We start from the raw sequence: 16,912 nt of genomic DNA, 5'->3' as shown, positions 1-16,912 counted from the left end.
CCTCATAGCAAAAATGGTCAAATATAGGACATCGTCCGTGATTGTCAGTCGGTTTTAAGTCAAGTCACGTCATGCTTTAGTAAGGCAAAGGCCTTACTAAACCTTACCAAAAATTTTGAGAGAAAATAGAATTAACCACTGCAAAAAGTATTGTTTAAACTCCACTTCACTTGTGCATCTTTATGACAGGCGTCCACAGATTCGCATCGCACATATCGGACGCACTTGTAGACAAAGAACATAAATCCGTTTGATGCGATGCGTCCGTCATGAAAGATGCGGATCTGTGAACGACTGCCAATATAGAACTATATTGAATAAAATGCAATTTTTAAATGAATATAAAACGAGAGCGACTTATAATTCCTACGATTTTCCTCATTATTAACCTTATACATTAGAATGTTATTTGTCTGCAGCGCCACCAGAGTACCCGGGCACGAAGCACGAGGCGCCCATAGACATGCGCCTGCGCGCCCGTCCCGCGCCGCCGCCCTACAACCGGCCCTCGGTCATCAAGAGCAACGACACACCACCCGGTGAGTGACCGCAAGTTTTATACTCACAATAGCTCGCCAACCAGCATTGAAGTAGCGTTGTGGGATTTGACCTCCCTCCTCATAGGGCACAGAATTTCGAGCTTCAATTCCAAGTCCTCTCCTCTAAACAGTAAAACAGTCAGAATAGTAAATAGTATGTGCACTTGTATTTCACACTTACATTACAATATCTACTCTACTCTACGTTAACGGCATTTCTTCTTCCATGAAACTGGCTGTCATGGCCAGAAACAAAAATAAGCCAAAAATATTTGTAGAATTTTGGCCATACTTTATAAGGTTACCCGCAGATTTCGTCTGCGTGTAGTCGACTCAGTTAGCCTGAATTCTTGTTAAACAAATAAAAAGTAATGTCATATATTAGGAAATTAATACAAAACAATGCATATACATACTATACAGTATCAACATTCTATTGATGCAAACAACAATCAATTTGATGAAAACCACAGTGATATCCATACATAAATACAAAAGGAAGGCGGGAAGCGACTTTGATTTATAGTTATATGTTGCGATGAATATAAATAATTCACTCATCTATCTACATTTGTCTGCAGGTTCCATGTCAATGTGCGACCCAGTAATAGACGAGCACTTCCGACGCTCCCTCGGTGACGACTACATGAACCTCTTCAAAAAGAACACCCCAAACCCAGAAAATCAACCCACACCCAAACCGAACATGAAAGACAGAGCCAGCAGTCCCATACACTTCAAACCCGAGGAACCACCCAAGCCAACCAAAATCATAGCCATGGAAGTAGATGACGCCAGTCTCTCTGTAGACGACCATTTCACAAAAGCTTTAGGAGACACGTGGAGGCAAATACAAACCTCTAGGTTAAAAGACAACGAGAAGCAATCAACAAAAGGAGGAGTCGACGATCATTTCAGCAAAGCTCTAGGTGATACTTGGAAGAAAATCCAATCGTCCAAAATGAACATCGAAGACAACAAATCTAAAGACCAAACCGCCAAAATTATCACAAGGAGCGGCGTCGTTATATAATGAAGGCAATTCTCTGGGCACAGTTTATAGCCCCGTATAAATTTACGAGGCATCACGATGCTAACTGGAGTACCAATAAATTACCACTTGTTTAACCTTAATGTCGCCGACGGTTTTTATTGTGGCATGAATTTATCATTTATCGATTGATATCCATGACATTTTGGGTAGTTGACTTGTTAGTTTTCATCCAATTTTTATCTACCGAAGGGTGGTGTTTTTCGAGTTTATGTATCTCTTTCTTTGGTACGCTTCAAGGTCGTTTAACGGATTTCAACACAATATTAGAATTGTCTCATTTTTGGAAATGTCTGAGTTCCCTTTTTCATTATTTGCCGTTTTTATCACTAAGCCGTTTTTTACTTTTTCATTAATATTTTTGTTATTGTTTAAAATAACTTGCAGATAAAATCTTGTCTGCATATGGTAATGCAGACAAATCTAATGATTCAGAAATCTTAACATTACTCCTAGCGTTATTATTATTTGAATACCAGTAAGTATTATAAGTGTCTTTCCTTAACTTGTATTTTTTTATTTTTGCTCATTCTGTCTATATTTGAGTCAACTACCCCCAATCTGTTACCTTAAACTTTTGGGTATACGAGATCGTTTCTCTTCGATGTAGTCAATTTTATTAGTCACCATTACACATTAAGATATTACCTCAATTTAATGCGCTTTTGCACAATTCACTATATAGGTGTAAGTTAATTATAAAATTTAATGTATTTCGATGAAAGGGTGATTCTTTCAGTACCTAGCTATGCTAAATATGGTTGTGTATTTTAATTTTGAGAATAACTATTTTACATTTATTTAATAAATCGAGCTCTGTTGTTAGGTTACACGCTAATTATCTATTTAAGGCTTAGAAAAATAGTGTTTCACACTTAAAAATCGTTTTAAATTAGCTCTTCTACGCTCTCTTATCAAAAAATTTTCCCCTTTCAACTTTTAAATAAACACTAATAATAATAATAATAATGTTAAAAGTCTTGTAAATATTAATTGTAGGTAATTGAAAATTCGAATAATGTTGTAAATATTTTATAGACTAGGAAATAATTAAGAATTTCGTTGATTTCTCCATTTCGTAATGTTCCTCTATTTTTTATACTATGATCATAAAAATAGATATTAAGTAAAGTTTATGAGGTACACGAAAATTTTCTGCGTTTTCCAAGCGTTTACTAAAAAATCGGTTGTCTGTAATGTCGTTTACTGACGATAGTTGAACGTGACAACGTCATAAGAAAATACTGATGGAATGGTTGCATTTTTCTAAAGAAACTGTTTGTTTTTTCTAAAATACTGTTAATTAATCTTCACAGACCAGAATATACTTTATTTCTTGTAAAAAAAGTTAGCAACCCTGGAGAGAGGGGACGACGCATGACGTCATCTTTTTTCGAATGTGCAGCCGGCTCCATCGAATTATAAGACGTTGTCACGTCAAAAGTGCAGTAAATTATGTTCAAAAACTGTGTGTCTATGAAAATGACGACACACTAAAAATTTACTGGACATCGTGCGTTCATTCATAGACAATACAGTGCTAAGTAAAAATGATTCAAATGACCAGCAGCACATAATGTGTATTTCTGTTTAGTTTTGCATGCTTACCACAGGTTCTTCAAATGCTGATTAAACTGATGGTTAACTAAATTAGTTCTCAAAGTAAATTTTTATCAATTTCCCCTTGTTAACTAAACAAAAGCAACCCAAATAACATTGACAACTAGTATTTAAATCGCGCATAATCATACAACCATTCGAGTTCTTAAAATAAAATGGGATTTATATAGGTTTTTTTTATAATGTTTTTATAGATTAAATCAACAGAAATAAGCTTATTTTTGTTAATAACAGAAACAATTTAATTAAAGAACAATGTACAGTCAAACAAAATTACAAAAGAAATGTCAATTGTCTTTTTTAGATAATAATAATAATCATAATAATTTGATTCGCTAATTGAATGATTCAAATTCGTTAACGATATGTAAGTAATATTGTTATTGCCCAGAAATAGTTAAAGCTTCCCAGCTCCTGTAGCCAAGTGGCACGTCGATTCTCTTTCTACGATCGCTAACTCTTCGAAAACTAGAAAAATGTATGGGAATGACATTTGCATTTTGACAGATCACGTGATCAAGATCTGTCATTCCCATACATTTTTCTAGTTTTTGAAGCGTTTGCGATCGTAGAAAGAGAATCGACTTGCCACTTGGCTACAGGAGTAGAATAGATTGACTATGTTACTGGTAAATTGTAACTATTACGAGTAGTTGTTCAATACGGGCTTATTTAGTTAATTTTGCTAATTCACTGAATGACTTGCGTTTACAAACCGGGGGTTAGTGATGTATTGTTAACTAACGGCTCATTAACCGAGACATGTCTGAACCACATACGTCACTTACGTTATTTGAAACGACAGCTTTGTAAGTAATGGCTTACTACAATTTCATATTAACTTTTGACCTTGCAAATACAGTTGTGAATCTGGAAAGTCCTGATTACATTCCCAGGTTCGAGTCAATTTAGAAATGTTTACTCAAAATACATGAGGATTTAAAGATTAGTCTGTTCTTGTAGTTCAAAACATCTGACCATTCTACCGGAAAAGATTTTACACACAAACGATTTAAGATCCGTTTTTATCTACAGACATTTAGCGTGCCAGACACGTGCCGTGGCAGACAAAATAATATTCTTCTATACAGTGTTTATTAACATATTTATACCTATCGTAATGCGGCCGCGCAGACGTTGACAGACACGGGCGTCCGGTCAGTATTCGCGAAAAGTATATTTTGTCCGTGCGGTTCATGTCTGTAGAGTTATTTTCATTAACATGAAATTGACATTGCCTTACACAAATGACAATAAGACCGCCATTACCAAATGACAATGAGCGCCAATAAGACATTAGCGCCGCGTCTGGGGACTTCTTTCATGAAAAGGACACGTGTCTCTAGCTACTTGCTGGGCAGTGTGAATAGACGGTGTCTGTGGGTGTCTGACGCGCTACTTGTCTGTGACGCACAGTGTCTGTAGATATAAACGGACCTTTAGTGTTGCGGTACGATATTGCCAAGTCGCTCGATATGTCAAGTCAAAAATATTATATTCATAAAACCGTACAGTTCACTTTGAATAATCAATAAATTATTTTTATGTGATGACGGTTGGACCAATTTGACCTTTAACTCGGTGTGTTAGGCTATTTTTTGCGATGTCTGAGATCGCTACTAAGCGCTAACGTGTTATTTAATAAGTTTTCCTTCCAAAAATCTTGTCAAAAACTTTGTTATGATAACAGTGGCGTTACTATAATTCATCTGCAGGGTTATTATGTATCTCGGTGTACAATGGCTAATTCATTAGATGATACACCAGAAAATTCTTCAAATATTTGTTTTGTAAATGTTAGATTGCTTCTGAGCTGGGAGCCCTTTCTTTCCGTGGGCCTGTAACATTTTGCTAGCCTTTAGAGTGAAAAAGCCTATAGTTACGTTTATATCACTATTTAATCAAAAATACATTAAAAATCATATTATTTCAGGGCATTTGCGTTTAATAAATATTATTACTTAGTGAATATGAGACAGGATTTATTAATTTGTACATTATCATGTAATTTTCTTATCATTATTTATTTTTATGAGGTGTGCACGTTTTTAACCGACTTCAAAAAAAGGAAGAGGTTATTATAGCCTAATTTTAAAATAAATTTTGAAAAAGGTGTCAAGAACGTTTATTAAATTGAATATATTAGGTACGAATATAAAATGTAGATATGCCTTTTTATGACAAAAAAACACAAGATGTAAAAGTGTTAGTTGTTATTTTGTTAAATAACAAATGTCTGCTGTTTTTGATAATTATGATCTGCTTTTCGTTTATATAGTAGTCTTTGAATGATTTTAATATGTTTGATTTGAATTCAGTATGAAAATAGATATATGTACCTATTTCTATATTCTATATATTTATTCTATATATTTCTATATATTTATGCATTGAATTCGTTGACTGAACTGTACGACAATCATTACTAGGAGTTTTTTTAATTCTGGTCAGAATTCATCGTAATGGCAGCTGGCTGCCTTTCCCTTTAGATTATAAGTTAATTATAAATTATATTTGTAAATAACGTTTTTCCTATTTATGCACTTAATTAGGGATGAAACTTCAAAGAATAAATACACAAATTCATGTTTGTTGTTTTATTTATTTCAAAGTCAAAAAAGGCTTCCAGTTGTGGTTTTCCGTTTCCTGAAAGTTATTTTACGTATGTAAGGTCCCTTGTCCTTACCGTAATAGCAGTAAGTCACCGTCTCACCACTACACTATAATGGCCAGCTGCACACGTCCGCCTCCTCTCGATGCCAGCCATAGACTGGCCGCTCTCGCCCACTACCGGTGTATATATACACGAACACTACCCCACTACCGGTGTATATATACACGAACACTACATCCCTTCCTATTTAACAAATTTAATTGTTGTTATATTTCCTTTACTCCTACCATACTCTCCACCTATTGATTTCCAACCACATGTGGTTCAGGATTAAAGTTGTCGAAAGTATCTTCCACTTTCTTCCAATACTCTCCCTCTTTTTTTCCTTTCCGAAATTTTTAACTCGATTTCCATATAATGAAATTCCGAAGCTTTTTACCTATTCCCAATCTAATGGAATTCCAAAGCCAATTCCAATCTAATGGAATTCCGAAGTTTTATTTTCAACTTAATGAAATTCCGAAACCTTTAACCTAATTCCAATCTAATGGAATTCCGAAGCCAATTCCAATTTAATGGAATTCTAAAGCTAATACCAATCTAATGGAATTCCGAAGTTTTATTAACCCAATTTCAATTTAATGGAATTCCGAAGCTAATTTCAATCTAATGGGATTCCGAAGTTTTATTAACCCAATTTCAATTTAATGGAATTTCGAAGCTAATTTCAATCTAATATAATTCCAAAGTTGTATTAACCCAATTTCAATTAAATTAAATTCCGAAGAAATTTCAATTCAATGGAGTTCCGAAGGTTTTAATCCAATTCCAATTTAATGGAATTCCGTAGCTTTTAACCCAATTTCAATTTAATGAAATTCCGAAGTTCCAAATACATTTTTCTTCTTCCGATTCCTTCTTCTTTTGGCCCGACTTGACTTTTGGACTGAACTGGCAAATCAGTTAACTGTGTGATCATTGGGCAGAGAACTGCCTACTGCAAAATAGATAAATCGCATACGTCTGGAGTTCATCACGCCCATTGTAATCCAGTGCCACAGCATGTACCAGAGCCACTGCGAACAACACGGTCCTCCGCGCTCTGCATAAACTTCTGCAGCATTGCCTTCATGAGCACTTGCCTGCATGAGCATGCGTCTGCATGAGCACCATCACACATGTTTATCTGCAACTTAATAAAACTAATTACGCCATCACCGCCTTAAATAGTCTGTTGAGCATTATGAGACATCGCTAAGATAGCGATTTTCGCATAACGGAACGTAACTATCAACCAGGCATAAGTTACAATTTCAGTATGTTTACTAACATCACAAAATAAGAACATCCTTTTGTTTGGTTTTAGAGATGTCCGTACCACATAGTTCCAGTTAAGGCAAAAGCTGTGTAGGAACTCAACTTTTTTAAACCAGATGACAGTTTTATACTTTAAGAGTTCCTTATTCAATTCAATATACTTTTTGTTGCAAACGTGTGTGGTAGACTGTTGAAAGTTACTTTATTTGTATTGCTGACGTTTCCAAGTTCACCGAGAGTTCACACAGCTTATTATGCTAAAATAAATTGTACACTGGTATAATCTGTATTTGTGCAATCGCTATTTTATAGCTTTATTAGTAAGTCACTCTCAAACATTGTAAGAACCTTTTGTTTTTACTAATTTCCGTATTACAGATGACACTCGTAAGAGAGTCTGTAAGCATCGTAGGATCGACCACTAATTGAACCCCCTGCTCCACAAGTGACACTAATGCAGTCAGATTTATCAATACACTGGACGGCACTTCTAATACTATTACTTTGGAAGCAATGATGACAGAGAACTCAACAGTTTCCCTCTCTCTCACTCTCTTCTTTTTTTTTTTTTTACATAGCGGTGCAAAATCTTACATTTTGACTATATTTCTGTAATTTTACAGTTCCTCTCTCTCTTTCTTTTTTTTTTTTTTTTTTTTTTACATAGCGGTCTTACATTTTGACTATCTTTTTTTTTTTTTTGTGTAGAAGACAACATATAAAGCAAATCTGATGATATTTCGAACATTCGTTTGGTTGAACCTGTCACAAGTGTCAGTTTTCATTAATCAAGTATTATTAAGTACCCGTCAAAAGCTGTCACAATAATTGACAGATAATTCTAACTTTGCCGCAATGCTCTTACTTTGTTATATTTTTAATTGTACCAAATAGTTTTGTAAAATTGAAACTTACGCTGACCCGCTCATTCGTTGTTAGTCTCAATGTTGTTTGACTTCAAACCAATGGCTATTGTTTTTCATTCTAATATATATATATATATAGGACTGTTCTCCCTGCCATTCACAGTCCACTGCTAACACCTGCTAAACTCAATCATGCACCTATACATAGTTAAGTTGCGTCAAAACTTAAACTTAACTGCGCTAGGTCTTGATGAAAGTATTTCCACCAACCTACATTGCAAAATGACTAATCAATAATTATAGCTTGTTGTAATCCGACCAAATGATGATCCTGTGCAATTTCACTTCACAACGCATTGCGAGCACCATCATAAAAACTCTTTGAAAATAAGAAAACTAAATTTCATCAAGTTGTACAAACTTACAGGTTAAACAATGGCATCTGCTTGATCAATTAAGAATTCTATCAAATACACCATAACACACACATAAGGGTGTAACGACAACAAATTTCAATTCAATGTTCAACAACAAATCTTTAATCGAATGATACTAAATAACTCAAATGTAAAACAACTACAACTTTTAGCGACTCCCTCAATGTTGCTCACATAACACGCCGCCTGACTTCGGATGTTCCTTGGCTATTTATAACTTCAAACTAACACAGTGATTTAGTATTAATACCCTAATACAATGACAAATAATTATTATTTGAGTGTCACCTGCACGATGACAGAACAATTCTGCACCACCTCACCATCGAACAGCAACTCTTAGTGACGTCTCCATGTCCACATTCGTTCAGAATGGTCTCTTACTATGAGATCCTTTACACCATTTTGCGTTCACAACACTTAACCACCTTAACCACAAGTTGAACGTCCCCTTCTATCACAGCATAGCCCATGTCATGCTCAGGACCAACACCCACGACGCAGTGGAGTGACCCCTTTGACCACGACACAACTACAACAACCTCACAACACTCCCCGTACCAACATTTTATTAAATCACTAGCTTTGCTCAACCTAAATCCCAATTAAATCTCTCGATTATTCTTATCTTTCACTAGTAAAACTTACACAACCTTTTGTCATCAAATCTCCTTCTTATCTCAAAGATCGATGTACGAGTAGGTTATATACATTATTTATTTATTTTATTTATTTATAATATTATTATTATTTGAAATATTTAATTTAATATTTTCCACACCATCGTCACACTTACATACCAACACTACATATCCATTTACACGCCGCACCCACAATATTTTGTTATCACACTTCACACGATAGATTCAATTCACGCACAAACCCGTGTGCAAATTGCAGTATGCCAATGTTTATCGACGCGGGCGACTTATGCGCTTGACACAGAACACCAAGCTGTATCAACAGACGAAGACGAAAGCATTGTTATTGTCATGTTGGTTGTAATTAAATAGTTATTAGACTTGCCACCGCGTTTTATTTCATATTACGCCAACTCCTGCACTATTCGCAATATAATTAAACTCCTTATAAGTTTAGCTTAGTCTTGCCAATATTATGTGTGAAGGTCTCAGTGGCATGGGTATGCCGTACTTTAATGACTATATGAAGTGCACGCTACTGGGAAGTCTGGCTATCCATTGGATATTTTTGATGTATTTAACATCACACAATGTAACTTGGGTAATACTTCCCAAGAGTATTTATTATTTATTATGCTTACGTTTGATAAACATTAAAATTATGTAAAACATCGTAAAAGTTACATTTGACTATTTAACGTTTATAACTTCTATCCCTTTTCAAATTATACAAACCATCAACCATGGTTTTAGTTTTAGATCACGTTTGTAATGTATTAGCTGAAATGTTATGAGGGTAAACATAAAACATTAATAAATCAGTCCGAGATTGACCGCCGTTAAATGGCACAACCGACTCCTTATTTTATTAATTTTACTACTTTTCAGTATCTATAGCGATTTACTTAATCACTAATTTGTTCACTCAATTAATTACTTTCACTTAATTGTGTACTGTAGCACCGTATACCTATCGCTGTAATACTGGACTCTTAACACCACCATTAAATAACGTTGAAACTCACGAATACCGCCTTCCTCATTATAAAACGTTGAGACAAGGCTATCGCTTATTCAAACGCTAATTCACACTAGAACTACTATGGCCATACCCGATGTTTATCATAAAGTTTGTACAATGTGATACCGTACTGGCCGTACCAGCTCAGGTATAGTGAACTTGACAGTCTAGCAGGCAAATCGGCAAGGCGTACTCCACAAAACGGAATATGTCTATTCCAGCTATCGCTGCGGGATACTGTCCCGGCTTACGGATCGCTCGACTCAACGAAGGTAACTAATTTAGCTATTTGGCTTATCACTTGCCCACTTAACGAAATTGCCACGTTACGACGTGTCTATCACTTGTACACTCATAAAATGCCATGTCATTTGTTTATCTATCATCAAACAATGTCTTGATAAACAACATTAAATTTATTCAACAGTATTAAAAGAATAATTATTACTTCGACCTTCTGTCCTTTTCAAAAATAAAACTGACGTACCGCATTGCTGTATTCATTTTACTTTTTTTACTAATTCTCTTTCTTTTTTTTTCTTTTTAGTCGCTGTAACCTAGACCATAGTCTACACAGCGACTTAGTTTAAGCTCAATCGCTGCAAACCAGACCGGCAGGCAAGAACCGGGTCCGTAGTCTGGGCAAGCGATATTGCCAATTACCAAGTAACAGAACACAACAATTTACGGATAATAATTATAACTACTTACAGTTTTTTTTTTTTTTTTTTTTTCACCTCGTCGCCATTTGTAAGGTCCCTTGTCCTTACCGTAATAGCAGTAAGTCACCGTCTCACCACTACACTATAATGGCCAGCTGCACACGTCCGCCTCCTCTCGATGCCAGCCATAGACTGGCCGCTCTCGCCCACTACCGGTGTATATATACACGAACACTACCCCACTACCGGTGTATATATACACGAACACTACAACGTAAATAATAAGAGACAGAATAAACAATAAAATATGCCGAACAATAAACCTTGAAAAATCTATTAAAAACGAGATTCCCGCAAAGTTATCACTGGAGTAAATTTTAAAATAAGTCTACTTCTATGTAATAGGTACCTATCTAAATCATATCAATGGCACGAAAAATAACACTTTTTGGAATATAAACCATAAGCTTTTCCATAATAATAAAGTTCCTACGTATATAATACTACAACATAAAAAGACCGCGGCACCAGAGCTTAATTCACATCATTCATCACCCATCTACATTTCGCAAATTCGTATAAAAGGTCTGGATTAGCCTATTAAGCTATTTAAGCAATTTTTATCCATCCAGACTAGGGCCCAGCGCGGCACCAGAGCCAACCCAAAAAAACACGAATAGACGAAAGTTAAAGCAATATCAAAATCCGTGCGTACAAATTATCAACTTTTGTTATGTTTCTTTGTAGGTTAGAATAGAGGTTAGAAGGGCAAACAAGGGAAGATTGCTTACGGCATCAAGTTACCTTAATCCGGCACTGATTACAATGTACGGCTTTTGCCTCATTAGTGCGACGTTGCGTCGTCGCAGCATCCGTCGATGAGTCGTTTTCCAAAATCTTAAAATGCCACATTACGGGGCATGTGTGTAATTAGTGCATTATGTTGCTTCATCATCTTGCGCTGCGACGTCGTATGTCATCGCAACTCAGGAATGGCATACTATGCGTTAACCGTTGCGTCGACGCAATGCAAAACACTAATGAGGCATCACCCTGACTTGTTATGTTTAACTAACATGAGCCCGCCTATGTATTAACTACGCATTTGATTTTCTAATACATAGTCTGAACTTTGACGTCGATTCATTAATCTTTATCGAAGCCTAAATTTGATAAATGAAACACCTCAGATTATTGATTGCCCAATCAAGCGAACCTAATTGTTACCGGCCCGCCCTTGATAAATTACAGAGGTCAAATAGCAGTCGCTATTCGATCTAGCGAGGGTGGGTTCAGGCTAACGGTAGCGCGCTCTAGCAATTACTACAAGGTAGCCTAACTTACATACGTACTTACTTACTGATTCATAAGTATCCTAAATCTATACCTACTTATAATAAATCTGTAGAGAGGTCATTCTGTACATGAAATATATTTCCAAAATATTTATCAGGGAGTGATTAGTGATCGATTTTTACTGATGCCAATGCAATCAGTAAAATTTTCGTCTGTTTGCCTCTCTGTATGTTCGTTATAGAAACAAAAACTACTTGACGGATTTTAATGAAACTTAGTACAATTATTCTTCATACTCCTAGGCAGGTTGTAGTGTACTCTTCATCACGCTACGCTCAATAGGAGCAGAGCAATGAAGGGAAATGTTGGGAAAACGGAAGTTACTCCATTTTTACAGCGATACTACTGTTAGGGCTGGATTAAATAAGCGTCGGGCGATAAATAGGTAGGTATAAAATAAATACAGTAAGTCCAATTTATTTCAAACACATCAATTCAAAATTCAAACACGTCTTATTTTTCTACAATTAAGTTTTAGGTAGGTACCTATATAACTTTTAAATAATGTTCATTTGGTAAAGATTTTACACACAATGTAAACTCTTTAATTGGGTATTAGTGAGTAAGTATTATTTATTCCTACAGTTTAAGATAGATAGATAATCGTAGATGCATTTATAATTAGGTAGGTAGGTAACACAGACAAGTCTACAGGTGTTTCCTTAAATAAAATGAAAATTTTGAAGGCCTTAAACCTGAAAGTTATTTATTTATTTAAATATCTTTATTGCTACAAACATATAAAAACATACAAAATCTTAGAACTAAGAATACTATTTATGGTTATATTCTAATTGAGTCTGTAGTGATTGCATGTAATTCCTAGCCTATTGACTATTCTTCTATAATCAATTACAATCAAACAACCTTTTGACCAGAAGAACTCAATCTTGGACCATCAATAGTGGTATTGTTCTTTCGATCAAAAAAACCGAGAAACATGTAGGGTCAATATAGCAGAATTGTTTAGATGGGTAAACACAACACTTAGAACACTTTGACTAAACTATTCCGGTAGGTACTATTGAATCAAACTGTGACACTATGAACTATGAAGCCCACTATGACCAGACCAGCCAGATTATAGCCAGACGAGCCAGAGATTTTGCCGCCATATTGGCGGAAGTCATTGTTCAACTGTGTTCATTACATTCAGTAGCCATATTGACGGAAGTCATTGTTCAACTGTGTTCATTACATTCAGTAGCCATATTGACAGAAGTCATTGTTCAACTGTGTTCATTACATTCAGCAGCCATATTGACGTAAGTCATTGTTCAACTGTGTTCATTACATTCAGTAGCCATATTGACGGAAGTCATTGTTCCGTCATGCTCATTACATTCATTTAATAAAAATAAGTAAACATGAATGATATTGATATTGAATCTATTATTAACAATTGCTAGCCAATAGCTAACAGTACTATATGACGCTTTCCTACCCGATTGGAAATTCAACTCCGATATAAAAGTGTGACATATTTTTAGTTTCGAAACGTTCGTAACAAGTCAGATAAAAATAAACGGAGCAATTGTATAGATCAATACGCCCAATCTTCTTTCACCGTCGACCGTCCACATTCGAGCACTGAATTCGAATGGTGCTAGATAAGTGTTCACTCTACCCACACACTCGAATGCAGTGTCAAATTATGGCTCTGCTTCAGTTGTGTTCTTGATTGCTGTTGCTGAGTAGAATGCTTCAAATTCGAAATTTTCGATGGGCTTTGCTTCCTTTCTTCAGTTTCATCTGTTCTTCAAAATAGATCGAATTAGTTAGGTAAGTATGCTATCGCCGCGTTGCAACGACACCGCCGCTTTTTAATTTACATGTTTTTAATAAATAGTGTAGGAAATAATAGTCTGAGAAGGATATGACGTCGCTCGATCTCATGTTGGCTTCAGTTCAGTGTGCTAGCGTTTGAGCCTTCCACATCTCTTGTTGTGTAATTCTTTATGAGTTACTTGGGATAGGCTCTCCGCCGAGTGACTTGAGTGGAAAAGGGGAGTGTTTGTTAACATACCATATCTTTAACCCTATACACAACGTTTACAAGTGCGTGACTTCACTCAAGATCATTCACTCTGCCATTTTGGTTACAGTTTTATTTGTTAATTAAGTTGTCCTGACAAATGTTGTGAATCATAACTTTTGTTCGACATTAGTTTTCTTATTTTTGTAATCACTTCTGAGTCTGCTAAAAAGTAGGTACATATAATCGAGCTATTAATACATATTTCATACATACAAATACAATGTGCGGACTAACTTGATACCTGGCTCAAATGGTGTTTCTAGGTAATTTGGTGGCCAAGTGTTTAGTTTGGTAGTCAGGTGTCAAATTAATGCGCACGAGTTATAGTAGGAAAATGGTACCCTACTACCTATATAGGGAAACAAAGCTAGCCGCTGGTCTCATGATCTTTTTGTTTGGAAGTTCTTATAAAAGCATTTAGGTATGTTCACAGCAAACGTTCATCGGCTGATTGATGTTTGATGTGACATGTCGACACGGATAAAACGCCTGCATTGTTTTCAGGAATCTGTAACAAAAAAATAAGTAATTAACTAAGTAATTAGATATTTTAATATTCATGTCGATGTACTCGTACCTATTTGCGAATTGCGAAACAACTTCGAAATTGATAATGCACAGGTATTATTGTACCGAACTACTCTTAGCTGACTCGGCATAGGCTGTTCTGCCATATTAATTTCTTAAAAAGAAAATACTTATACTGGAAAGTGGGGGTAGGCGTAAAGAGTCCTCGTGGTAAGCAATGTAATTTTGCATCTACGAAATGTTCAGCGGTGTCCATTCCCTCGTCAACGACAATCTTAGATCAACTAATTACCATATTCTGTCATTACTTTAAATGTCATTATTTACTACGTAGGTAGCTGGTACTTGCTAATAAAAAACCATAAAAAGATTTGGGGAAGCCCTACGCCGTAGAGGTGACATAAATCTACGCTAGCGGACACTCTCAGACCTCTAGAATCCGGCCCTTTAAAAAGTCAAGGTAAAGGTAAGTCAAAAATCTTTTGTTTATTAATGTTAGACTAAGTATGGAAAAATTGTAAGGGAATACTTTTTATTTATTGATTTGTTTTGATATACGTTTTTGTTGTTAAAAAAGATTACATTTAAAGTCCTATTTATTTTTTTATATTTAATTAAATAAATAGTGAAATGTAATATGAAATTAATATCATATTACCTTCATAAAGGTAATTAATTATAGCACCTACTAAACTTGAACTATGAACATAGTAGGTAAATTCGTCACGCCTCATTAGTCAAAATCTTGTTAGGTACGCAAGTACCTACTTGTATAACGTTTCTCATGAATTTGTAGATAGGAAGGTACCTACATAGTTTCTAATTCGGATTACACTTGTAAGTTTTGCCCGCGGCTGTAGGTGGGTTACAACTTGGGTCACGGGTTTTATTACTGTTACATAAATCCAAATTATGAATCATCATTAACACCCCATATTCGGCTCACAGTTGAGCACGTGTCTCCTCTTAGAATGAGAGGGGTTAGGCTTAATTTAGCCCAGTGGATCCGGTCCGGGGCACGCATTTTAAGAAATTAAATATCACGTGTCTCAAACGGTGAAGGAAAACATCGTCAGGAAAATTGTATATCAGAGAATTTGCTTAATCCTCTGCGTGTGTGAAGTCTGCCAATCCGCATTGGGCCAGCGTGGAGGACTATTGGCCTAACCCCTCTCATTCTGAGAGGAGACTCGGCAGTGAGCCGAATATGAGTTGATAACGATGGCCCAATACGGTTTGGCAGACTTCACACACGTACCTAGAGAATTAAGAAAATTCTCAGCTATTCAGGTTTCCACATAGGGAGGTCATATCTATTGGGCTATCTCTACTATATACTGAATATAGAAGAGAGGGATTTGCTTTAATATTTTCAGCTGAATATTCAAGAATTTTAATCTTAAGGTACCTTTGTCTTTCTTATGACGACTAGTTAGATACGGGTAGCTCAAGACAACAGAATAGACATAAAAGTCTTTGGTACGCCAAAGACTTTTATGTCAGATATTCTAGACTACTCACTAGTTTACTCAGTTACAGGCATACTCTGACCATTACGAACTGGGTCGATCTTTACGTTTACGTAACACATTCTATCGCTTACGCAACACTTTTTTACATGGAATAAATGTCGATTGAAGCTCGCATGGTGTCATAACTGATAAGGAAATAGGGCAAATAACCGATCTACTTCAAAGACAATGGTTTGGGGAATGAAAAAGCGAAATATAGCATTTTATTTTTGCTACCTACTTTGCTGCATACTTTGCTATGAAATATTCATATTATTTATTGTCTCAGGGTTTTTACTGCGTTTGAAGGAGGGTAATTACATAGATTTATTGTCTTTATATTCCGGAGAGTGGTGGGTTCGAATCCGGTCCGGGGCATGCACCTCCAACTTTTCAGTTGTGTGCATTTTAAGAAAATTAAATATCACGTGTCTCAATAGGTGAAGGAAAACATCGCGAGGAAACCTGCATACCAGAGAATTTTCTGAGTTCTCTGCGTGTGTGAAGTCTACCAATCCGCATTGGGCCAGCGTGGTGGACTATTGACCTAACCCCTCTCATTCTGAGAAGAGACTCGAGCTCAGCAGTGAGCCGAATAACGGTTGATAACGATTGTCTTTATAACTGTGGGGCATATAGTTCGAAGGGACTCAAGGTGCTGGAATGGCGACCCCTTACCGAAAAGCGCAGTGTTAGTCGACCTGCTGGTTT

General features: G+C 35.9%; 1 protein-coding gene across 2 annotated transcripts in view; it reads left to right on the top strand.

Annotated features, from left to right (window-relative positions):
* Positions 1 to 5,796, top strand: part of LOC112043708 (transcription cofactor vestigial-like protein 4) — a 57,455-nt gene extending 51,659 nt beyond the window's left edge. For both annotated transcript variants that reach the window (XM_024079231.2, XM_052882472.1), the window contains 2 exons: positions 420 to 539; positions 1,121 to 5,796. In XM_024079231.2, coding sequence (XP_023934999.1) covers positions 420 to 539; positions 1,121 to 1,572 — 572 coding nt within the window. In that variant the 3' untranslated portion in view covers positions 1,573 to 5,796. The remainder of the gene's footprint in view (positions 1 to 419; positions 540 to 1,120) is intronic.
* Positions 5,797 to 16,912: the final 11,116 nt, after the last annotated feature.

The sequence above is a fragment of the Bicyclus anynana genome, chromosome 7 (genome assembly GCF_947172395.1).
Source record: "Bicyclus anynana chromosome 7, ilBicAnyn1.1, whole genome shotgun sequence".
Classification (NCBI taxonomy): domain Eukaryota; kingdom Metazoa; phylum Arthropoda; class Insecta; order Lepidoptera; family Nymphalidae; genus Bicyclus; species Bicyclus anynana.
This window is presented reverse-complemented; position numbering and strand designations above follow the sequence as displayed.